The sequence below is a fragment of the Battus philenor genome, unplaced genomic scaffold (assembly GCF_028537555.1).
Source record: "Battus philenor isolate CCGP_79_NKW_IND1 unplaced genomic scaffold, ilBatPhil1.0.hap1 SCAF_25, whole genome shotgun sequence".
Classification (NCBI taxonomy): domain Eukaryota; kingdom Metazoa; phylum Arthropoda; class Insecta; order Lepidoptera; family Papilionidae; genus Battus; species Battus philenor.
The window spans coordinates 7,758,710-7,783,511 of record NW_027181688.1 but is presented as its reverse complement, the minus strand read 5'-3'; the positions used below and the strand labels follow the sequence as shown (position 1 = coordinate 7,783,511).

The window sequence follows — 24,802 nt, the reverse complement described above, 5'->3', positions numbered from 1 at the left end:
AGGATAGGTGTTTCTATCCCAATATCTGGGGGGATATATCATAATTGCCAGGTTTGGCAGGCGGACTGGCAATCACAGTGTGGTATTATGGTACACAGAGGACGCTGCTGACTAACACTTTGTGCATTAATATATATATCTATATATAATGAACCTATGATCGCAAGTCTCAGTTCTCTAGCACTACATTTTAATGCATCTGCTTCTTATGTGTCATTATAGATAAACATAATAATATCATAGTCATATTTATTTTAGACTATAATAGTCATATTTTAATGTAATTGCTCTAATTGGAGATATATACTGTCATAATATAATTGAAATAATTTGTGACTTATTTTAACTTTACTTTATCAATTTAAAATGTTTTACTTTCTATTTAAATTCCATCAATAAAAACATCTATATATATTTTGGGTATAATTCCAATGCGAGGGCACATCTTTTTTAAACTATATTTTTTGCAAATAATATATGGATTATCATAATTTATCAATTAAGTATCTGCGGCGATTTTCTCCAACACTTATATTGAACGTTCCTAAAAGTGAACGCGACGTCACTAGATTCCCTGACGTCACTCTTACATGGTTTCATTATAACAAAGCAGAGACAATATCACATACATCCTACATGTTTTGAGTCTAGTTACGTAAATTTCCTTTCTCTGTCTTTATCCTAAATGATTATGACGCGTATTTCTTTTTAAATCAATATTAGTTATTGTTATTACTCCAAAAGATGTAAAAACACTACGAATGCAGTTTTTTTTATCGTCCATTACACAATGAAACCGTATTTAGTCTTCTGCTTAAATACTTGAAGTATTTAATATATTTAGGTTTATGACACTGCTGAATCAACACAGCAAAATTTTTCTATGTGTTTTTTTACTTTTGTATATATTATTCAACCATCTTTCGATTTTTTATTTGAATTTTATTTATACCGACGTTTTACTTACTGCACATTTCATAATAAATACGTAAGATACATAAATAAATAACCTAAATCAATAATTCCATCGATTTCTACGACCGTAACTAAATTATGAATGACCATTCGCATATATTACATGTTAATAATCTATTATAATGACGTAGTTCGCGTGCTGTATAATGGTTGCGTAGAACATCAATTTGTTAAGGTGCTACTGATTGATACAAAATGTTTTGATGCACGGGTTTAAAGAATATTTATATTATTAAGGAAAAAAATAACCTCCAAAATTGTGACGTGTCGGTTGACAGACGCTAAATGCGCGGGAAAAAATATCATTATTTTATAATTTATTAATGAGAACGAAAAAAGTTAGTGGTATAACATTTCTGTCAATGACAAAATAAAAATATATCGTTCTTTCCCTTTATAAAGGCAATAATAAATTAATCCCTATTACGCCAACCCGTCATTGCACTAGTTTCACAACAATTAAAAAAAAATCGTAAATCTAACAGTTTTTTCATTAATTGTATCATACAATAAATCAACACAGTTTCCTTTATTTTGTGTTTTGTAATAAACATGTTTACTGGAAAGTTGAACAATTGTTAAAAAAAATTATATTAGTACATATAAGCAGCCCCAACCACATGAACTATTTCCTCCAACCAAGTATGGGTCTTTAATGCTTTCATTATGAACAAAAGTCATTGGTATATGTTGAATGTCTTTGATTATTTATGTGAAATTTAGGACCATAATCAGACAATTTTTATACTTAAACATAATACATATCATTTCATATATGTATATTAACATGGGGTAAAACAAAGCATAATCCATAGCATTGAGATTATTGAAAATAAAAAAGATATTTTTGTTAAGATACTTACCTTTTTGGGAGATTTTGTTATACACAATTTCTTCCTCATTTCAACACAAACAAAATAATGATTTATTTTAAAGTTGCTATAACAATATATAACTCACAAATTCCATAGTAAATGCACAGATATACATTAGGGAAGAATATTTGTAGGTTGTTGCATGAGTACTTAATAGAAACGCTTCCTACATACAAAAGTTACTGTTAGTCATACTGAAACCACCTCACATTAACACCTAAGCTGTATAGATAAGATAGTAATATGAATTTAAAAAGATGTCAATTACCCTGCACTCTCATTATCTACCACTTAATCTTCTTTTAATCCTAAAAAAGGCATTGTCGAGGTTCTTCACTCATGATATCACTGTATTTATATTTACACAATGGCTAATGGTTGATTAGAATCACACGTTTTTTTTAGTGAAGAAAGGTCACTTGCCTTATTAGCATTTCATCATTATCATCATTAAACAGCTGTAAGGCATCCAATGCTTGATGCAGAGTTTTCTGATAGGGCTAGTAGTAGTATCTTCCAATTATCTTAATAAGGTTGTTGGTCCGACTTTGTGGGTGGACATTGTATGGTGTACATGCAGAATGGTAGTCTTAATTCTTAACTTTACTGTCCTGGTGGCCACATATTGTGGATATTCCTTGAACGTTCTGTTGCATTATTAGCATTTACTTATAGGAATTGTGACCAAGGAGCTCGAGCCATATTGTTACATATTTTACAAAAATTAGAGGCTCTCTGGCTCTCAAGCAGGATAGCAGGTGGCTCTTTGGGGTAATTCCTCTTAGAAGGAACCATATCTTGAAAGGACACAGCAAAAATTTTAGATTCCATTTCAAAGTTGCTCAAATTAAACCATGTTGATTGCTAGTTGCTAGTTAAATTATTGAAAGCATATTCCCACCAAAAGGTCAGTAACAATAAAATCTATTTAAATAGTGAACAGTTTTGTAATTGATTTATCGACATGCCCCCAGTGTAACATGAGCAAACTAACTCTACAACAATTAGCTACAAAAAATATACAAAATAATTGCATGTAATTAAAAAACATGCAACAACAGAAAAATGGTGTACACAAGACATTGAATAGTGCACATAACAGTAATTGTGCTAGCTACAATAGAAATTAGTAACAGATCTTACAAAATTAGGATTTTCGTGTGGCTCCTCCTGTAAGATAATGGGGGAGGTTATCAGAGGGTCCCGATCATCTCCGGGGCAGCCCTCCGATGCTCCCCCTTCTGATCGGTTACGGCAGGCATCACATCTCCTCATTTCTATGCATACTTCTTAACTTCGGACTGTAGTTTGAGTCCTTCAGTATGCAAATGACGAATTAATGTGTATTTAGTTTTAAAAAATAAATTAAGAGATATAATTTAATAGGTAAAAAATACTTTTTGTGTTGTAACAAATGCAAATATGTTTGAAAATAAATAAAAAAGCTAGAAATACCTCACTATCATTCTCTAGTAAATATTCTTCCATGTTTTTCCAGTTCTAAATTTTAAATGATATAAAACTAATGTGTAACTGCATAAAAGACAAACTACCTATTATCAGTGGTGGGATATGTTCACTAAATACGATAAAATTACTCCTTGGAACTATAATCTATCAGGCACAAAATCTGTATTGTATGCAAATTAAATGTTAAACCAGTAGCAATAATAATGACATTATATCAACAATAACAAACGCAAATACAAGAGCATGTAAGTTCAAGTATCAATTATAACTAAAATAAGTAAAGATACAAAATATTCAGGTCTACTCACTACTGTTTGTTGGTGTCGGTAATATGTACGCGAATTCCATAGAATTATGGCTCCTACTCAAATAACTAGCTCCATATTTTATAGAGCGTTGATGATGTAAACCAATTGTACAATTTTCACTGAACCTTACAAAAAAACGATGGGTAATACAAAATGAACACAATGTGCTTACTTATGTTCTGACAAATGTGACATTTTTTATTGCATAGCTCCGTATTAGTGCTCACGAAGATAATGCACCCTGTGTTTACACAGACTATAATAACTATATTTGAGTATATAGAACATATACTAATTGCTTCAAGTAAATTACAAAAAAAGTTTATTTCTATCATATACAAAAGAATTTTTTGTTATACAAATTAGTTCTTCTTATACTTAATTGATTAAAAAATAAATTTAAATTTTCAAACTATGCTCAGAAAAGCGACCAGATAATAAATGTCTACACGTCATCTTAATGTAGTGTGTTGTCAAATAATTCAAACATCTAAAATTTGTGAAAATATCAATTAACATTTTTCCAACAAAATGGTAATATTTTCGTTACAGTATTTAATAAACAATGGTTTTGTTTTAGAAATAATGCATAAAGATAGCTAGTTTCCAATATTGAAGTATACTTTGACACCGACAACTCATACTTTAACATATTTTCTCTCGATTTAATTTTGTGTTGTCTTAATATTACAGGTGCTTATAGCGGCGACAGTATGCACGAAATCCGGGAAAGGTATTATTACTATATTTAAATGAAAACTCATAACTTGTATTATGTATTAAGTAACAATTTGTTTTCGATTTTCAGCTTTGGTCTCTCGACAATTTGTGGAAATGACGAAAGCACGAATCGAAGGGTTGCTTGCTGCGTTTCCAAAACTCATGACTGGTGGTCGGCAACATACGTTTGTAGAAACAGAGTCGGTCAGGTACGCATCACAACCTTTTTACACATAGTGAAATTGCTCCGACTTATACAATACATTTTACTTATATTTACAGATATGTGTACCAACCATTGGATAAACTATACATGTTGCTAATAACAACTAAAGCTAGTAACATTCTGGAGGATTTAGAAACATTACGGCTGTTTAGTAGGGTTGTGAGTATACAATAATTCTTTTAAGTTGAGAAAATAAATACAAAGATGACATTTTAAATGTATGAATATAGAGTATTCCTGATGTTTTTTTCACATAGAAGTGGTGGTCATATTTGTTTAGATGTAAGTTGTAGTAAAAAAGCTCTGTTATATTAGGGGGACCAGAAAGTAATATCACTGCTTTAAGTTAAATTCACACAGTTATTTTTAACAAGTTTTTATTTCTTATCAACAATATAATCACCTTCATTACCAACAACCTTTTGCCATCTAGTATACAAATATTTAATGCTGGAGCAATACAAATTAATCAATTTTTCTGTAAAATATGTTGACAGTAACAATATTACTTTCCAGTCCCCTAATACTTAAAAACACATGAGCAAAAGTGTGATATTTGGTGGGTTTTTAAAATACAACCACTGAAATTTTACAAAATGGATCCTTGTAGGGATTATAATAACCAAGCCATTAAGTTCCTAATTTAAACCTATTTTGTAATAAATACTATAAATGGTATTTGGTGATTTTTAGTGTTAATTGTTAGTTTTTGGTATAACCCAATCAGTATTTTTTTATGAAATAACCCTCCCTGACTACAATACAAATATGTATTTTTCTTCCACACATGTAGAAGAATGAATAGTAAATAAAACAAATTGGCTGAACTAGGAGTGACAAAAACTCTTGGCCATTACTTTGATGGTGGTATATCATACATCTGGAGATATTGTTCCAACTCTTTTTTCTTTGCCATATGATCACTTGGCTCAGGCCCGTGCTCTGGGTGTACAGCAATAGAAGCCACTGTTCATGCTAAGATCTCATTTGTGTCCTAGGTGTCTCTCTCAATCTTCTGTTCTCACCCTATTTGAGCCAGGTCCTTTGACCATCTTTTGTGTTCTCTATTGTAGTTCTCTGCCATTATGCCCCCAGGTCTGTGTATACTCTGTTTAAGACAAAGGTTTGTTTTACCATTAAATTATGAAGTATGAATTAATGCATTATTTCTTCCCAGGTGCCAGAGTATTGCACTCAACTTACTGAGGTGGAGGTGATAAACCAGGCCTTCAATTTGCTGTTTGCATTTGATGAAATTGTTGCTCTTGGCTACAGAGAAAGTGTCAACTTGGCGCAGGTAAACAGAACAAATTATATACATATTGTTATTATTTTTTTTAAATAATGAATTTTATTGTAATGTATATATGTCCATATAGCCTTATCAGAAAAGGCAGACTAGCTCATATAGTTTGGCCAAATATAACATCTAAAGGAAGAACAAAAATTAATTTGAAATATAATATGTAATAATATTGTTTTTAAATTCTCTGGTTGTTCTTTTAAATATCTATGTAGATCAGGAGATAGTAAGCTGGCCCCAATTGCATTTTTATTTCTTGTATGTAAGTTATTGTTTTTCAATTTTCTGGTTTTTGTCATCTAATGTTGATAACGTTAACATGTAGGCTCTTTGCCCATTTTCCTGTTCTTAGTGCTATCCTTTCCCATGCGCATATGCATGGGTTATTGGGTGAGAAATAACTACACTACCATTAATATTACATGCTTGATAATTACGATTCAATATATTATAATTGAGGCATATATATACTAGAGGCCAATCTGCAGTTTGCTATCCATTTATGACTCTTTGGAGAATTATTTGTAGCTCTCAAGAAATGTACCCGATATGTTGTTAAATTATTTGTGTCACTATACATGATCAGCCATTAGGTTTAGCAAATTTCAAAAAACTTAGTTAAAAAACTAAAAAGCCCTGAAAAGAAAATTATTGTTGTAATTATGATTTATCATAAAATCTAAAATGGAAATTAATTTTTTCACAATATTTCTAATGAAAGGTGTGCCACATAATGGCACAACCTCTCGAATCTAGACTGCAAATTTGTAAAAACTCACTGGTAAATTACTCGTGTGATAGTGGATATTTCTTTTTGATTGTTGTTTTTTAGCTGGGCACTTGTCGTTAGTTTATGGGCAGTTTAATTGAAGTTCCTTTCGACCTCATCCTGTATTTTAAAAAAAAATTATCATCAGTACCCATCCGTTTCAAAATGTCTTGTGGCAACTGTACCTTGTCAAGCAATAATTATTCACCAAATTCAATTTTTTTTTTTAATGAGAAGTAAAATAAATATGTACAATTTAGATGATATGCATATATTTTATACTTTTATTCATATGATTTTAATAAGTATAATTGCTTAAAAAAATATGTAGTTCTGTATATTTTTTGTATATGTATCGAACAGAGGCTTGTAAAAATTTCCAAATTTACAAAAATGGCCTGGATATCATGGAACTCGGCAACCCCTGCTTTCTTCATTCACTTCTGATTCCCCATCTACTTTATTACAATATTAGATAACTTTAATTTTAATTATTATCGGTACTGGTACTTATTTAAAATGTTAGCTTTACAATGTTTCTGAAACTCTTCAGAAAAGCAATTTTCAACTAACTCTCTGGATTGCCAGAAATACAGTTTTTCATTGGTTGCAATGTTGAGAAATTTCTAGAAGTGTAGTCATACATTTAACCCCAAGTACACATAAATAAAATTTGGATAAGATTGGATATAAAAACTTTGTTCATCCTAGATGTAGTACATATATTTCTTGGTGCAAGGTATACAGACATCCTGGTCAAGTTTGAAAGACGCTGATTTCCAATCGATCTTAAAGCAAATCTATAGAGGAACGAAGTCCAGCAGTGAGCAGTATTTATTTTATTTGCACTGACAAAAGACCTATAAATTTTCATTAGTATGTGCTCAAATAGTTTTATGGTGAAGCATTGTTGATACTTATGTGTAGTTAGTAATTTAATATAACCTATAAATATAAATGTAAGTAATTATGTTTTTTAATAAGGAATCTCAAGTTTGTGACAAAAAGCAGTGTATATCATGTGTTGAGATTATGACATGATCATTGCCATCACCATATGCCTCCCCGTAGAATTACAATAGCATCAAAGTTGGAAGCATCACTCTTCTATGACTTGAAATATTTAGAATTACTATCCCATAAAGATGAAATTCCTACAGAGATTTCTGTTACATTTGTTTTACATTTAAGTCCATATAACAAATCAAATATTAGTTAATTTATTAATAAAAAGTGTTTAAGTTGTTATGTAATGTTTAAAAAATTACAATAATGTTTATTTTCAGGTGCGTTCCTTTGTTGAAATGGATTCTCATGAGGAGAAGATCTATCAAGCAGTTCGGCAGGTTTGTACTAAATATAGTTAATTTATTTATTTATAATTTAATCTCTCATTTACATACTGCTTTAAATTATAATAAATACATATATATAGAGGTACATACTAGTGGCTTTGTATGTGTGAAATAAATTTACCAAGTTCATCAAATAAAAATTGCTTAATAACCTACTATAGTGTAAATGGTTTCGTAAATGATAATACACATTTATCAAACTAAACATAATACAATTGACTGAGTTTGTTGTTTGACCTTCTCAGATCAGAACTAGTGGAGGCCATTATAACAGAGCCAGATTTTTTTTAATTATATTGTATATGAAGAGTCGTTAGCATCACTTGAGGCTGGTTCTACTAAACAATCTTTGCTCATTTATGAAAGAAGTAGGGGAAAGTGCAGCCTTAGAGCATAAATGTTAAAATAACTAAAAAAACATAACTTTTTTACTATTGAATGAATTCACCACATGGATGCTAAGTGTATTGCTTCTTAGGGAGATAGGCATGGTACAGTGCTCGGGAGCTGAAGACCAGCGCATCAGGTTTAAGGAAGCGTCTATGCTATATATAAAGGTAATAGTTTACCTAGCGCACAAAATTTTAATTTTTTACATGTCACATAGATATATTTTTAATGAATGTATATCATACTATAATATTATTATCCTATTCTAGATGAAGATAGATACAAATACATAAAAATCTTAAAAATTGGTCAACCTGTTCTCACATTATATATGGTGTTATAATCACAACTTTGTTTTATACAATAGAGTGTAATATATGAGAACATGTTATTATAGGTGATCCAAAGTAGAAACCAATATGAATAAATAAGAGTAAATGTTTTGTAGTCGGATGATTGTTGCATTATTGATTAATTTTGTTTATATGTAGACTCAAGAAAGAGAGGCGGCCAACCGTATGCGCGAGCGTGCCAAGGAACTACAACGAGAGAGGCTGGAGGCGGCCAAACGTGGCCAAACTCCTCGGTCCAATGTGTCCTTTGGTAAGATCCTTTTTTTCACACAAAAATACCGTTTGATACCATTAATGATTGTAGAAATTACTTATTCGTCATATTTTTTTAAAAGTTGGTTTATCATCATTAATTTTATTTCTATTGCTGTAGAGTATAGTGCTACTGAAACCGTAGTACCGTTCATTAGGTATGTGCGTGGAGAGGGTGGGATAGTATCGACTCCCACCTCGCCTCGCTTTCTTATGGCGAAGTACAGCGGTTTCGGTAGCACTTTAGAACAATTGCTGAATCAAAATGATAAAAAGTTAAACAAGAGCTTTGTTTTTCAAATCAAAATCAAATAAAAGTTTTAATTAAAAATTGGTATAAGTAGTTTGGCATAAAATTTAAAAATGAAGCTTGAACAATATCTTCTGTGATAGATGTTGATTCGTTTATCATAATCTTTGATCGCATTTTGTCAAAATGCTTTCTATTTTGTTAACTTTGTCTTAGGCTTTTGTTTTAATGCTTTTAATACAATATATGTTTGACATAGCTCATTAATTGATCCAGTGGTCTTAAATCGCAAGAATTAAACTACTGAGTAAATCACTCAACACGTGTTTCACGCCTCCACGGGGCATCTTCAGGAGTTATGTTACACCGATTAGTGCCAAACACAAAGTCAAGTCTGTGTTGAGTGATTTAACGGTGGTAGTTGTGTAATTCGCATTGTTTGCCGCATGCGCATCTATCAGCGGGCTGGCGGGCGGTGCACTTTGTTGCACGACTGCCACTGCATGTGCGCAAGTGGCTAAATATTGGTCCTTTTGTTACTTACACTTTTCTCTTTAGTCTTTTCTCCAACTTCATCTGCCTACTTAACATCTCAATTCCAGTTCGTAGCCGTAATGCGAAAAAACACTTCGTTCTTCAAGCAATCGTCTACTTAAATGCCACCCCATGGTACTGACTTTACTCACTCCTCCTTCGCAATACAATCTGTTCTTCTCTGGGACGCGCTCCCCCTTGATATTATCGTTCAGGAATCGTTGCCCATTTAAAGCGAAGATGCGAGAGCTGTTGTTTCACAAGCAGACAGAATCATTACAATAGCTAGATTTCATTACTTATTATGTATTTATATAAATAGTATATGTAGATTAGTATATACGTAAGGTATTTTAGAGTGATCATTTTCCATCTTAATTTTATTTTCATACTTTATTTTTAATGTTTTATGATATTAACTAGTTTCACCTACCTTATCGATTTATTTCTACACCGCCCAAACGGTTAACTGGAAGAGAATGCCTTCGGCATTAAGTTCGCGTTTATACAAAACCCCGTATAAAAAGTTTTTGTTTTCTTAAAAAAAAATTCAATAAAAAAAAGTGCTAGTGATGTCGTATTTATACATGTGTTTGTTTAGGTGGTGGTTTTGGAAGCTCCTCGCTTCCGCAGTCAGCTAGCAGCGAACCGATAACGGAAAAGATTCCAACAACACCAGCTCGAGAAATGTAAGTACATACGCTCCTACCTGGGACAAATAGTAAAATTAGATAAGTCCAACTTTGAGAAAAAGGTCAAACAGAATTCTGTACTGGACAATTAAAATACATTCTCATCCAATATCTCTCAGTGATTACAATAGGTCTACGACTAACGAAATACACACAATACACAACAACAGTAATGACTGTATTACATAGTCTCTCAACCAGAGCTTCATTAGTAAACAACAACAAATAACAACGGACAAAAACAAGAGTCAGCCTAGCTTTAACATGTTGAAGTAGCAGTCACATATCGCTCAGAACAAGGCCGCTAGGGCCTTGTTCTTGAATGGAAACTAAAAACCGGTAAGCACAGCGAAGGACCTCAACCCAGACCACCAGGACAGATGATTTTATTAAGGTTGTCAAAATACTAGATGTAGGCCGCTTCCAACTTGGAACCTGTTTGGAAGCGTATGTCCATCAATGGAGGCTTTACAGCTGAAAGGATGATGGTGATGATGAATATACATTTACGAGATAAATTAAATCGTGTACCATATTTTTTTTATTGTTCAGATATTGTAGAGACGGCTTTTATTTATTGCTATATATTATTTATACCTTTACAATTTAATATTAATTTTGTTTTATATAGCGAAACTTGCAGTCATGTAGGCCTCCAAACTGCTTTCATTTCTCCCTGTCTGGCGCCAAGGGTATCTGCTATGACCCTGCAACTCTAAAAGTCACCACTGTCTGTAGGGTCTGTCTCTTTTCCTTATTATATTGGTGGATTGCAAGGGGACTACATTAATGAGTCACTGATATGTAGATTTAATTTCTTCGCAGTCAACCTGCCCAGACGCAGGTGTAGTTCGTCGTTTAAAAAGTCTTCTCTATATCAAGTCAACACTACTACTGTCGATACGATTCTCAGCTCCAGCTAGGAAAAAAGATAAGTGAGGACAGTATCGCCTCAGTGATAGGCCTGCGTTTCTCATATACTGCAGGGCCATAGTTAAGGAAGTGATCTAAAGAAACAGTGCTGTAACAGTGTGTACATTTAAATTTAAAAAAAAAACACTACTAACATAAGTAAATAGGTAATCATGAAAATCCTATTTATGTCTATGAGGTAAAAAAATCAAAGACAAATTATTAAAAGCAATTAATTTAAAATGACAAACCCATGTTGAGTATTTAATAGATTTCGTATGTCAAATTGTTCATAGACGTACAGCGAGTCGGTCAGCCATGAAGCTGGGATCCCGGGGCACGGACGCTGATTCGTTCGTGTCGCGACTCGCCCGGGAAGGTGATGTCGCAGCGGCAACGCCCCAAGCAACCTCTGTGTCAAAGGACGTTGTACCTGTTGCAGCGGACCAAAAGGAGTAAGTACAACACATTTATGCCTAAAACAAATCCTTTACGATAATAACGTGGAACCTTCCAAATTTAAGATAAGTTATAAAAGATTTTATTTATTTAATATTGTTTACTGTACACGCTGGGATACATTTAAATAGTTTCATAATAATAAACAAAAGAGTACAATGGGCGGTCTTATCAAACAATGCAAACTTTTACAGACAACCATAGTATGATGAAGGTAAAAGTATAAATAATGGGTAGTAAACATGAACAAAACGTACAAATAAACAAACATACATACATATGTATATAGCATAGATACTTATAATAGATAAGGTTGTTACATAGTAAAGATTAGCTAGGGTTTACATCATATTTATTTACCCAGAGTGGCTCTAGGTGTGTGTCTAGTGTGGCAAAGCTATAAAGAAATGAATTTATAGCTAAATTGTCAGCAAAAATCTTTAAAGCCTGTATCAAGGCTTTAAAGATTTTTGCTGCTATTTCGAAACCAACTGGTGTTAAGTTACCAGCCTGAAATATGTTACACATTTTTTTTTCTATTCAAATGCAAATTGATAAGGGAACTCGGGTACCTTTATGGAACTAATTGGTTACTCCTGTTATAAAAAGTCTTTTTTCAGCGACTCTTTAGATTAATTTTTAATGCATTCACGTGGACTTAAAAAGTTTTATTTATAGATTCGTGACGGAACAAATAATATCTTGTATTTATTGTTATCTGTGAACCAAGTTATTAGTCTACCGAAATGTTTTTTTTTTTTGATAATCAGGCCTCGAATTTAAAGAAATAAAAAAAAAATATCTTATTGCGGTCTTACAATATATTTAGGTTAATATTATGTAAGTTTTAAATTATTATACCAACAATGGAAGTTGTCTTAGTTGTTAAAATACACGAGGCCACATGAAAAACTTGCTGTACAAAAATTTCTAGTGCAAAAATCACTAATTCTTATGTAATATACAGAAACATTTGCAGATTTTTTAATAAAATTCCGTAAAACATAATTGCACTACCATTTGTAATATTCAAAACGCAGATTAAAAGTAAATTTAAGAAAAAGGCATATTATTTTGTTAACCTTTCATGGCGCCTATCAGTGTCAGGTAATGATTTTTTAAAAATAATGAATGGAATTTTATTGTTTTTGGTCTGTAGTATATCCAAAGCAAGTGATTTTAAACTGTATCTTTTAGGTAATTTGATATAATCTAGCCTACTTCGTTTCGGAATTTTCTCACCCGTAGTCATCCAGCATTACGGACATATATGTCCAAAGGCAGTTGACAGGTTAATTGACTATTTTGTTTTAATTAAGGCTATAGACATTATCTGTCAGATAATGTATATATGTAAACCTATATTGTTAAACTTGTTTAACAAATATGTTCTTTTGGAGTTTCTTCTTCTTCTCCATAAGTATAACACACCTTGCGGAGCAGAGTAGTCAAAAATAAATATATTTTATTTTTATCTTTAACATATTCCATGCCATGTGGGGCGTATACAACCCCCGCTGCACTTTCCGTTCAGGCCATTTGCAGTTCTCATTGAAAATCAAAAGATTCTTAAACAAATGAATTGTACGGTCGAATATAGATAACTTCACATCACGTATGCGTACACGTACGTAATGCATATTAAAATTTATAACTTTTCTGTATTGAAAAATGTAAAGCATACCTCTTAAATGACTTTTTTAATTTTTAAATTGTGGGTCATGTACGCCCCATACGGCCTGAATGGAAAAATTGTAAAAAATTGCCGTGGCACGGAACGTGTGAAGCGGCTTCATAACGCAGCCACGTCATTTTTACCTATTAATTGTTGTCAACAGTATTCATCTAAGATTCGAGGAGAGACTGAGCCTAACAGCTGGCCGGGATGGTGATATACAGAATTTTGAACTCTCAGGTAAGTTTACCTGAGGCACATTTTAGCTTGTTGATTTTTTTTTAAATACCTCTCTTCATTAGCCGCCATTTTAATGAATTCCTTAAGGTGTTGCCATATACTTTCCCGAAGTATATATATATATATTCGTTTCAGGTTTGCTGACGTTGCGAATCACCAACGAGCAGTATGGGCGCATCCACGTGCACATTGACAATAAAGACACTAGACCACTGCAACTGCAGGTTAGTTGGGCAAAATTAAATCTACAGTATAAACAAGGTATAGCTCGCGCCGAATTTCTACTTCACTCTGAACTTATTTACAGGGGTACGGTGAGAGACATTTTTCACATCATTGCAATATACTGTAAGGTCTCATTTTATGCGGTCGAAACTTTATTAAGTAGGGATATGTGTTCTGTAATTTTTTTATATTAATCATTTGTCTGTTCCCATAGACCATAGTTAAGGACATGGTTAAAAAAAAGGTGCAGCGCCTTTTTTACATATTGGGGTCGAACACGCACGCTTAGCTGTCTGTTTAATGCTATAAACCTGTACCTCACTTTGAGTCGTGGTAACGTTCCAAAAACCACGACGCCAACAGAAATATCGAAGATAAGTTCCACGGCTACGAAAATTCCAAATTTTAATAAGAAAATTAAACACATTTCAAATATTCAATAAATAAATTGAAAAAATATCTACTTTTATTGTAACCAGAAACAACACTTAAAAAATATGAATTTACTGTTATATTTTTTTTTAAAAAAAGCACAACACTACGTAACTGAAACTGAACTCTAAAACTAGCAAAATAACGTGAAAATGAAACTATTAAAATTGCGTTGATTCTTAATTAGAAAAGAAATCCCCGAGTTTTAATGGCTTGATGCAATTTGAAACATATGTTGCCAGCTTTTAGAAAAAAAAAAGAAATTTCGTACTAATTAGTACTCATAAAGCAGCGATGCAATTTCGAAAAAACGAAACGACGCTTAGAGGTATTAGTACATAATTCAATAGTACATAATTCTTTTTGTTACTTTAATTTTTTTTGTTTTAGACTCACCCCAACGTGGACAAAGAGGCGTTCCGTTCCAGCGGTGTGATTGGGCTGAAGCAAGTGCAGCGACCTTTCCCCATGCACAGCGACGTCGGCGTGCTCAAGTGGCGTCTTACGAGCACCAGCGACGACAAGCTCGCACCGCTCTCAGGTACAAATAATGCACAATACAAAAGACAAACTTGTTGAACGTCTCATGGAGCCTTGGCTCTGATATTAAAATTAGATATTATTATCTAATATTTCACATCCCGAAGTACTCCACCGGAGATTCGATGAAGGTCTACCTTGCCAGTGCTACAGCACACATATTGTAAAAGGAACCCAATGAGGAAAAAGGACAAAAGATTTCGTTTACGAATTGGAACTTTACATTGGCGTGATACAAATAATGGGAGTTTCACAATTCGTAAGCGATGGTCCAAGAAAATTGATCTTCTTTGGATAGTGAAGAATTCAAATGTTAGCTTGACTTCATCTAGAAGAAAGAATAATTTTTCTTTTGAGGAGGTTTCTAAAATAAATTGGTAAATATAAAAAAGTTAAGATGGACAAAATCACGTTGTTTTTTTTTTGTCATAATTTCTTTTTTTGCAAAAACCATTGACTCATTTTTGGTTGTAACCTGGCACCAACGCAAATTTTTATAGTCATGTATCCCCCATTGATTGCCATAGTAAACGATCGTACACGGTTAGCATGCAGCAGTTTCGCGCTATGACGTCATGTCCAACTAATGGGGGGGGGGGGGGACTACCCACTCCGCATATACTGGCTAGTAGTAGCGATATAGCCTCCCACTAACGCTGTGTGACCTTCTGTGTATCTCCGAGACTCCGAGCTTAGCCCTCTCCATTGTTCTCTGGGTGACCTTGGCCCTTCTTTTAGGGCAAAGCGCATGTATATAACTTTTATTAAATTATTAATGAATGTCGCAGTGAACTGTTGGCCGTCGGAGGGCACGGGCGGTGGTTGTGACGTGAATATAGAGTTCGAGCTGGAACAGGAGCACCTCACCCTCGCCGACGTCAATATCAACATACCTTTACCGTAAGTTTAGAACTTTTTATTAGTTATATGTCCCTTCTGGGACAAGACCCCCCCCCCCCCCGTTAGTAAACTTAGATTCTGTAAAGAAATTAATTGCACCACAATATAAACATTATTTTAGCTTTTTGTAAATCGATTTTGTACAGTAATTCTTTAAAGAATTTTCTACACCTCATTATGTATACTACCTTAGTTCACTACTAGACAGTAAGACCGGTTGGAAACCTTGCAGGTGGGCATCCGACACCAAACCAGATTTTTTTTTAAAAAAAAGAGTGATCATTTTCTTTATTGATATAAATATTAAATTAATTAATTTTGCAATCGTTAAAAAATTATGCAGCTGTTAAAGCACAATATAAATTTGAACGAGTGATCTGATAAATAAGCAGTTAGAATTGTCAACATACATACTTTTTTAATTTTCAGTTTTTTCAATAAGAATCTCAAAGTATTAGGAAATATATAAAAAATAACAAGAAAAAATGTAATAAAATGTGGATTTAACAAAAATGAAATAGCTGGTTTGTGTGGAAAAATAATTACAATTTCCATAGTGACTTTCATTTACAATGTTGAGAAATAAAGCGCCAGTGCACTTGATTGTTGAATGTTTGTCGCATCCACCTTGAAAATCCATATTTTTATTGCAGACTTTTTTTGTTAATTAAATTTACAATTAATTATTCATAGTTAAGATAGGGCGTCTATCAGGTTAGTTAGTAAATAACAAATGCACTATTTTTTTTTCTTGATTGGTCCAATAAGTAAAAACATAATGTAGATGGCATTTTTACAAAGATCGTATGTTATTTTTATTGTTACAGATCTGGCAATACTACTTTGGTCGTCCACCAATGGGAAGGCAGCTACACACAAAAAGGCCGTTCCTTAATCTGGAGTATCCCAGTTGTGAGCAAACATCAGAAAACTGGAAGTCTTGAGTTCACGTGAGTATTTTTACGTAAAAATACGTGAAAAATATACAACGATGTATTAATTACGAATTAAAAAAAATTGTTTCTTAAGCAAATCCTCGTTGTCACGCTAAGAATTTACTGAACTAACCCGTTAAACATTTTTAAAAAGCTAGCGTGATTATACATCATTAAGTTTTAAAATGAAACAGGGTAATGTTTCTTATTTACACAACGATGATATTCACTGACATAATTCTTCTCATAAAATATAAATATCTAAATATTAATGAGTACACTTTTACTACTACGATAATAAAACACTTTTTTCTTATTCTGTGCCGTTTATACCACGTGATGCCATATTTATTACTTTTGTAGTTTCAAATAATTTATTAAGATTTGGCAACAATTTAACAATACAAAGATTATTATTATAATAACTATAAAAAGAAACCATTCTATTTATATATTTCATAAACTTCTTTATAAACTTCATAAACTGCGTTTTTATACATAAATCAAATTTTGATTTATATGAACCCATTAATTTTTGGATTGATTATACCGTACAATTAATTTTTTTCTACTATGTAATCGTATATTTTTTTATAGTGTAACACCGGCGATACCTAACGATTTCTTCCCTATAACCGTGACTTGGACTTCGGATACGTCGCTGGCACTTCTGACAGCTGTCAAGGTGACGCAAGCAGAAGATGGTTCTCCAGCCGACTTCTCCCAGGACGTCAGTTTCCGTCCCGACAAATACGAGATTGTGTAACAGTTTTAATATTTAATTGTAGGGTATATAATATCTTTTCATATTACATAAGTTATCTACATATATTTAGAAATATTTTTTTTGTTTATCCATTCCAAGTTTACGAAACTTTAATTGCAGTACAACTCCATTTATATAGACCAGGGATCAGGAAACATACTTAGGAAGTAAAGATGTTCAGTATCCTAAATGAAATGTTAAAATGTTGTGTGAAGTAAAATTCGTTGCTGTTGCATATGACATGCTTGTGTTTATCAAATGTTATAACTATACACCCGGCAGAATAATAAAGAACGGTAGTCGCGCGGCATGTCAAATGACACGATGTTTTTTGTGGTGACGTTTGACGGCAATCTTGAAAACAAATCGATAAAATAAACACAACTGAGAAATATTCGTGGATTTTTTTATTTTAAAATACAAAGGGGCTTGATATATAAATATAATTATATCACTTAAATTTTTTGTCGTTCAAAATTTATCAAATTTCTATTCCGACAAGTTACTTTTATATTACACATGTATGTTTAGTATTAAAATAAATAAAGGTAACCATAAAATTTTGTTTTATTTGATCCGTAATATTTATAGATATGCTAAAGTCATGGTGTTTTATTGCTGTATGCATTGCAATGTGTGGGAGTCAATATTATTTTAAAGAAAATCATATTTTCGATCGTACATATAGAAAAACTAAAGATGAAAATAGTAAACAGACGGGTAACTTAACTATGTGCAAAACATTTATTACTTTAAATTATAGCGGGTATAAATAGGTTAAATAGGTCGAATCGGAAATGAGATTTGCAGAACAAAAATATCGCACCGACGTAGCTAGAAGAATTGGATTATTTGAAGTGGCAGTGAGTTGTTGAGACGGCTAATGGACCCTGAAGATTCTCAAATAGCGACCTTGAGCTGGTAGATGCGGTATGGGTAGGCACTTAATTCGACGCCATAGCCAAGGTCAAGAGAAGTCGCTGGATGAGGACAGCGCAAGACCGGATTTGTGACCAAAAAACTGGAGGCCGCCTATGTCTACCTGTGGACATCCTACAGCTGAAATGATGATGATGAACTATGTTTGCAGTATTCACGGCACTAGGTAATTACGAAATGGACTCCATACCGGTTGCAGAGAAGAAATATAACTGGATCGCACGCGTGGTACATTCTCGATGGTCGAACTACCCTCACGTCTGCACCGCCATTTGCATCGACACCAGAATATTTATAACTGCTGCCGCTTGCATTTCCTCGTACGTTATTCATTCATTCTCTATTTAATATACTATCCGGTATACTGATTAGAGCAGGAATTCTCAATTTCTTTAATTTTGATGATAAAATTATCTCAAGTTGGCTCACTTAACTAGACGCAAAGTTTTAAAATTGGTATTTTATATAAATAAGAATTTCGTGTATGGTTTTTAAATAAAATGTAGGAGTTTGAGTTATACTAAAATGTCCCTGGCCTAAAATAGTTTGAAATTCCTTAATATGTTCCTCTACACCAATTTTCTTATAATATCTCTTTATGTTAGCAAGTTGGTGTTGTTAAGTTTCAATTATAACAGAAAAATAAAATAAAATTAGCGCTAAGAGTATCTATCGAGCTTCATGGCAGGTTCTTAATTTAATCAACATTCCAAACCTGACAGTGGTCTATATTTAAATGTACGTTATTATATATACTATTCAAAAAACTAAATCCGTAAATATACAGACGAGCAAATTTTTTATTCATATATTATTATTACAGGTTAAAAGTAGCATATACAACAGTAATTTATAGGTACGGACGTCTACACGCCTTAGCGTTCGTTGTGCCTGCGAAAGGTTCCGTACAAGCATTCGATGACATCGGCTTCATAATTGTTAAGAAGGACTATTCGACGAAATGGCGGACGATCGAGCTGTTTGATACAACAAACCGTACGGACGATGCCTTTAAATGGTTTTCAGAATTATTTCACACAAATGAAATACAGCATAAAGTTGTTGGCTATGCAGTTCCTAAGGTATTTTATATATCATCATTTCAGCTACTGGACGTCAAATGTACTTTTTCCCCCTATAAATTTTTCAGTAGGACTAGTCGAAAGTGACCTACTTCCACCAACTACTGACGATCATAACAAAGTCGTGTGTCCACCACGTAGACTTCCTTCTGGAAATAAGAAACCAAATTGACGATGAATTAAAAAAAAAACAAATTATGTAGATAGGCTTTGTAATTTGCCCACTAACTGCCAGACAAAGCTCTCTTTCAAACAAATAAAAACGATAGATGATTTCAGTAAACGTTTACACGTGACCTCTTTTTTAAATGTGCACCCTAAAAGGTATATTTTTAATATAATTGATTGTCATATAATAATAATACAATATTCAGTCATTGTTTCGTAATTATGTCTATAACATGTTTTATCATGGGCTAAAGAAAATTTATCGAAAAACGATAAACAGAAACAATCAATATAAGAATGTTCGCACCATGCAAACGACAAAAGTAGATTATATTTTGCCCCTGTAAAAGCATTCTTTTTGTCTTTTAATGATACAAGCCTTATAAAACGACCCAAAACCATCCACAGAGCAATGTAAAAGGCTATAATAGAAACTTCAATGCAACATTGAAGCAGAATTGAGATCTGTAAAAGAAGTTACGAAACTCGAAGTACTGCTCGTTTGCCGTGGCAGGGGGCGGCGCACATCGCTCGTTCAACCGTAGGCCGATGGTACCGAAAGGGTCTCTAGCGGTGATCACGAAGCCATATATTTTTCCGCTTACATGAAAATGATTTAAGGTCACGTACCCTTCCGCTCCGTAAACTCAGCTCTGATGAAGCTGTAAAAACCTTCTTGTGTTCTTTCTAACAGTACTTACTTCAACAGAGAATTAGAATGATGATATAAAATGATATTAGTTATAAATTTGGTTTGTCGAAAAGAGCGTAGATTTATTTCATCACAACGTAAAATATTCTATTTTATCCATGTCCTTATATCTTTTCTTATTTTTAATATACCTTTATTATCTTTACAGATTATCCAACATCTTGTAACTTCAGATAAACAATTTCACCTGAGCGAATTACCTGTAGTTGTGAACATCAATCTATGCCCATCAATACTCACGTTTAACAATCTTATATCTGGTTTTAACACACCATGCTACCATTCTTGTTCAGTCAAAGATTTCAAGGCCAATAAAAAGCAACAATGCAACAGCTACCACGGTGTAGAGGGCGGTGCTGTGTTCCACATTAAAACGAACAAATTGCTCGGTGTTGCCACGTGGGGGCCGACGAATATGCGACCGTTGCCTGTTGGATTTGCAGTACCTAACTCTGATAATTTCTTTAAGAACTACGAATGCGCAAGGCGTATACGGGACAATGATGAAAAATTTAATTCAGGGTATCAAAGTCTTTGTACAGATTAATTTAGCTTTATACAATATTACTAAGTTCCTCTGTGCGCGTTCTGCACTTACTCCCCGGTCAAAAACCTACACACTTGCCAGAGTCGCTTGAGATAAAAGAAAATTATCAAGCGACACACAGAACCGTGCGAAATCTTCTTGTGTTACATTTTTTTCATCTTATATTTAATTGGTTCGGATTCGGATATATTTAGTATACTGTGAGCTGTTAAATAAAATGAATAAAAAAATACACAAAGATAAACGTATACCTCCACAATCTAACCTCACAGACACTGAAAAATTTCGTAGTCACCAATCTCGTCAGCTATTTATGTAAAGACACAATAATCAAGATTCATCACCATAAATAAGACCTAACTTCTGTAGGCAAGTGTTAACAATGCTGTTTGGGTTTAAAAACTATGACGTCTTTGTACGAGTATATTGTGACGCCTTATTTATTCAACTCTGACTTTGTTGTTCAACGGTGTTAATCAAATATTTCTGCACAAAATTTTAACTATTAAATTCGAAACAAAATAATAAATTTATCATTATTTTATTTTGCTCTTTATAGTTTTTATTAAATATTCTTTACTATACGTAGTATAGTTCTATCTAGAGGCGGGCCCAACTTAAGCGATTTGACAGCAAAACTAAAACTTTCATTTCATTTTTAATTTAGTTTTAAATGAGTTCTTACATATAACGGAATATCTGAAAACTTACGTCTAATTACGCCATCTTTATTTTTAATAAGGGTTTTTAACCTGTTTAGGATATGTAAATCCGCGCCATCTATTGAACGCCGATTATTGATTGGTAAATCACAAAACAGATTTATGTAAAACTACAAAACACTAAAACTTCTATCTATTCATGGCTTGATGAGATTATTTAGCGGCCGCTCACTCCCTAACCGCGAACAGCGTGGGCGAACCGTGGTTGGATCCGTATCCCTCCTCGGTTCGCCTGTGGTCCACGCTGCCGTCCCAAGCCGTATGCACACAACATCAACACAAACAATACACTGCTCTACACGCAGCGCTTTGCTACGTGCGAACGTCTTCATGCAATTAGTACGCGCCCTAACAGCTTTTTTTTAGTTTCTAAGTTCATGGACCCTTCCGCTCCGTGAACTTAGCTCAGATGAAGCTGTAAAAGCCCTCGGGTTAACAGCAACAACATCAATAGAAAATAAGTAAGATTATTATTTACATATAGTTATTCAGTGACAGTTTGAGTGTTAGTTGCAGTGCAACAATAGTTGTTAAAATAATTAAAATTAAATGTTATTAAATATAAAATTTAAACCTAAAATGGCTGTGCTTACGCTAATATACGTATTTACGCCACCAGGGTTGTGGCAACAAAACAACGACGTGTCGTGTTATGACACGGAACGCATTCTTGAGTCCGATGAAGTACAAAAGTCAAAACGGCTAACAGCGTTCAGCAGCAATCGAGTATAGATTCGCCACTAAGAACTCTCAAGCGTTTCCATGGTGATCTTTATTTGTTGGATAAATCAATAATAAAAAATCATAATTGTTGTAACTCATGAAACTAAAAAACGTCGCAACGTGTACACTTTAATATAAAATGAATAGGAGTACCAAATATCCGTACCGTTTTTTTATTTGTGATTTGTGATTATATTTTCCACATTTACCTTGTAATCGCGCTCCTGAGCTTGTCGCTGTCTTGGCTGAGGACATTATTACGTCTGAAAAAATCAGATGGGCTTTAAACAGTTTTCCTAAATTCAAGGACCTGATAATATTTTTCCTGCCCTGCTGCAGGGGGGTATGGAACTAATAGGGGATATCTTTATAAAAATCATGGGGAATGCTGCCTCACCCTCAGCTATATCCTACACACGTGCAGAGAGGTGGATGTTTTATTTATTCCAAAGGCAGGTAGAATTGACTATACAGATCACAGATCACACAGGCCATCAGCCTCCCGTCATTCTTGCTAAAGACGATGGAGAGGCTTTGTGAGCGGCATATGAGAGATGGCGTTTTGACACGAATACCGCTGCATCGCAACCAGCATGCATACAGCGTAGACAAGTCAACTGTATTGGCACTTCAAGAAGTTGTAACCCAGACTGCAATGGTCATGGTGAAAAGTATGTGCTTAGGCATCTTCTTAGTCATTGTAGGGGCTTTTGACTAAAGCCATTATATGGAAAGGCACAAGGTGCTTCCGGCAGTCACTGGCTGGATTACGAACATGCTAAATTTGAAAAGTTTGCTTTATTAGTGAGTCCCAAGTTCTGGAGGTTGTGAGTGGGTATCCTCTAGGAGGGGTCCGCTCACCGATCCTCTGGAATATGGTAGATGATGATCTCATCACGAGATTAAATAAGAAGCACTTTTTCACGGTAGGTTATGCGGACGATCTAGCGATACTCATGGGAGGAAGTTTCGCTAGTACAGTATGCAATCTCACCCAATCAGCGCTTAGGGTAGTAGAACAATGGTGTAGAGAATATGACTTATCAATAAACCCCAGAAAGAATGAGCTAGTAATGTTCACCAAAAACGGGCATTAGGATTTTATACCCTAACAAAGCTGTTCCAGATGCTAAATGCTTCAGTTCTCACCGAAGATTAGGTAGCTGGGCTAAACCATAAACAGCAAGCTGAAGCTGAAGCTCACACTTAACAAAAAGAACCGAGAAGGTGGGTGTGAATTTTTGGCAATGCAGAAAAATTATGGGTAAGAAGTGGGGTCTAACGCCTATCATTACTATCTGGTTGTACAAAATATTCATCTGCTCTCTGGTCACATACGAAACGGTAATATGCTAGCCCAGAGTAAACCAGGTAAGCGCGATGGAAAAACTACAAACGCTGCAAAAGAAGGCATGAGTGGCGGTGACGGGTTGCTTGAGAACCGCACCGACCGCTGCGCTGGAGGTTAGGTTAAATCTGATCCCCCCTCCCCGCCCCACCCACACACTTATATGTAAAACAGGAAGCTGCTCTTAGCGTAATATAAATACCCTTGCTTTATGGATTAGGAGCGGAGTCCAATTTTCCAATCTTAATGGCCGAAATCGACTGGATAACAAAACAAGTTTTATTTGACAAAAAATACAAAATACATTTGCAACGAAGATGACCGATGTAAAGGGCGAAATCCTAAAGGAGCTAAGACTTTCACAGACGGTTCCGAAACTGCAGATGGTTCTGGCTCCGGGACCTTCTCGGAAGACTTGAACATCAACATAAAAACGGACAACAACTAGATAACAACAGCATAGTGTTTCAAGCTGAATAGATGGATATCATAAATGCGGCCTCCGCTCTGACTGTTACAAGAGTAAAAGATTCCTCCATTCGAATTCAATCCGACAGTAGAGCGGTGTTACTAGCCCTTAACACTATTTCACACTATGAACTCTGGCTTATTATATGAGTGTCACAGACATCTAATGGAGGCAAGTAGTAACAACCTTGTTGCACTACAGTGATAAAAGGTCATAGCGGCTCCAGAGGCAACGGTGCCGCAGATGATCTGGCCCGGAGGGGCTCCACCATGGCCCGTAGTCTTTCACCCCACTACCAATGGGTAAGGCCAGATCTCTAGTAGCGGAGCTTACTTGGAGTCAACACAGTGAGCAGTGGATGAGCCTTGAGGAGTGCTAACAAGCAAAAGAGGCAATGTCTACTATAAGCTGCCGGCTCTCGAACGCCATTCGGCTGCCGCGATCCTGACTGCCTTTGGTGGCAGGGACCTTAACCAGTTATGGTCTTTATAACAAATATCTATTTACATTAGACGTTACGGACAGCCCTTTGTGCA

At 34.2% G+C, this 24,802-nt stretch overlaps 3 protein-coding genes across 3 annotated transcripts in view; 2 read left to right on the top strand and 1 right to left on the bottom strand.

The window, feature by feature from the left end:
• The window catches only part of LOC137924895 (deubiquitinase DESI2), a 34,380-nt gene extending 30,559 nt beyond the window's left edge, over window positions 1-3,821 (bottom strand). The window contains exon 1 of the mRNA XM_068768282.1: window positions 3,629-3,821. The gene's annotated coding sequence lies outside the window, so the exon portion shown is untranslated. The remainder of the gene's footprint in view (window positions 1-3,628) is intronic.
• A 252-nt stretch (window positions 3,822-4,073) lies between these two features.
• On the top strand, window positions 4,074-18,093 carry deltaCOP (coatomer subunit delta). The gene is made up of 15 exons (XM_068768303.1): window positions 4,074-4,162; window positions 4,322-4,361; window positions 4,437-4,557; window positions 4,631-4,733; window positions 5,752-5,871; window positions 7,933-7,992; window positions 8,883-8,994; window positions 10,382-10,469; window positions 11,681-11,839; window positions 13,682-13,758; window positions 13,894-13,982; window positions 14,806-14,956; window positions 15,744-15,855; window positions 16,683-16,805; window positions 17,388-18,093. The coding sequence occupies exons 1-15, from the start codon at window positions 4,160-4,162 to the stop codon at window positions 17,554-17,556; spliced, it is 1,527 nt and encodes a 508-aa protein (XP_068624404.1). The 5' UTR covers window positions 4,074-4,159; the 3' UTR covers window positions 17,557-18,093.
• Window positions 18,094-18,196: 103 nt separating this feature from the next.
• Window positions 18,197-21,369, top strand: LOC137925006 (uncharacterized). Its single transcript, XM_068768433.1, has 4 exons — window positions 18,197-18,276; window positions 18,647-18,815; window positions 19,319-19,577; window positions 20,606-21,369. The coding sequence occupies exons 2-4, from the start codon at window positions 18,673-18,675 to the stop codon at window positions 21,002-21,004; spliced, it is 801 nt and encodes a 266-aa protein (XP_068624534.1). The 5' UTR covers window positions 18,197-18,276; window positions 18,647-18,672; the 3' UTR covers window positions 21,005-21,369.
• Window positions 21,370-24,802: the final 3,433 nt, after the last annotated feature.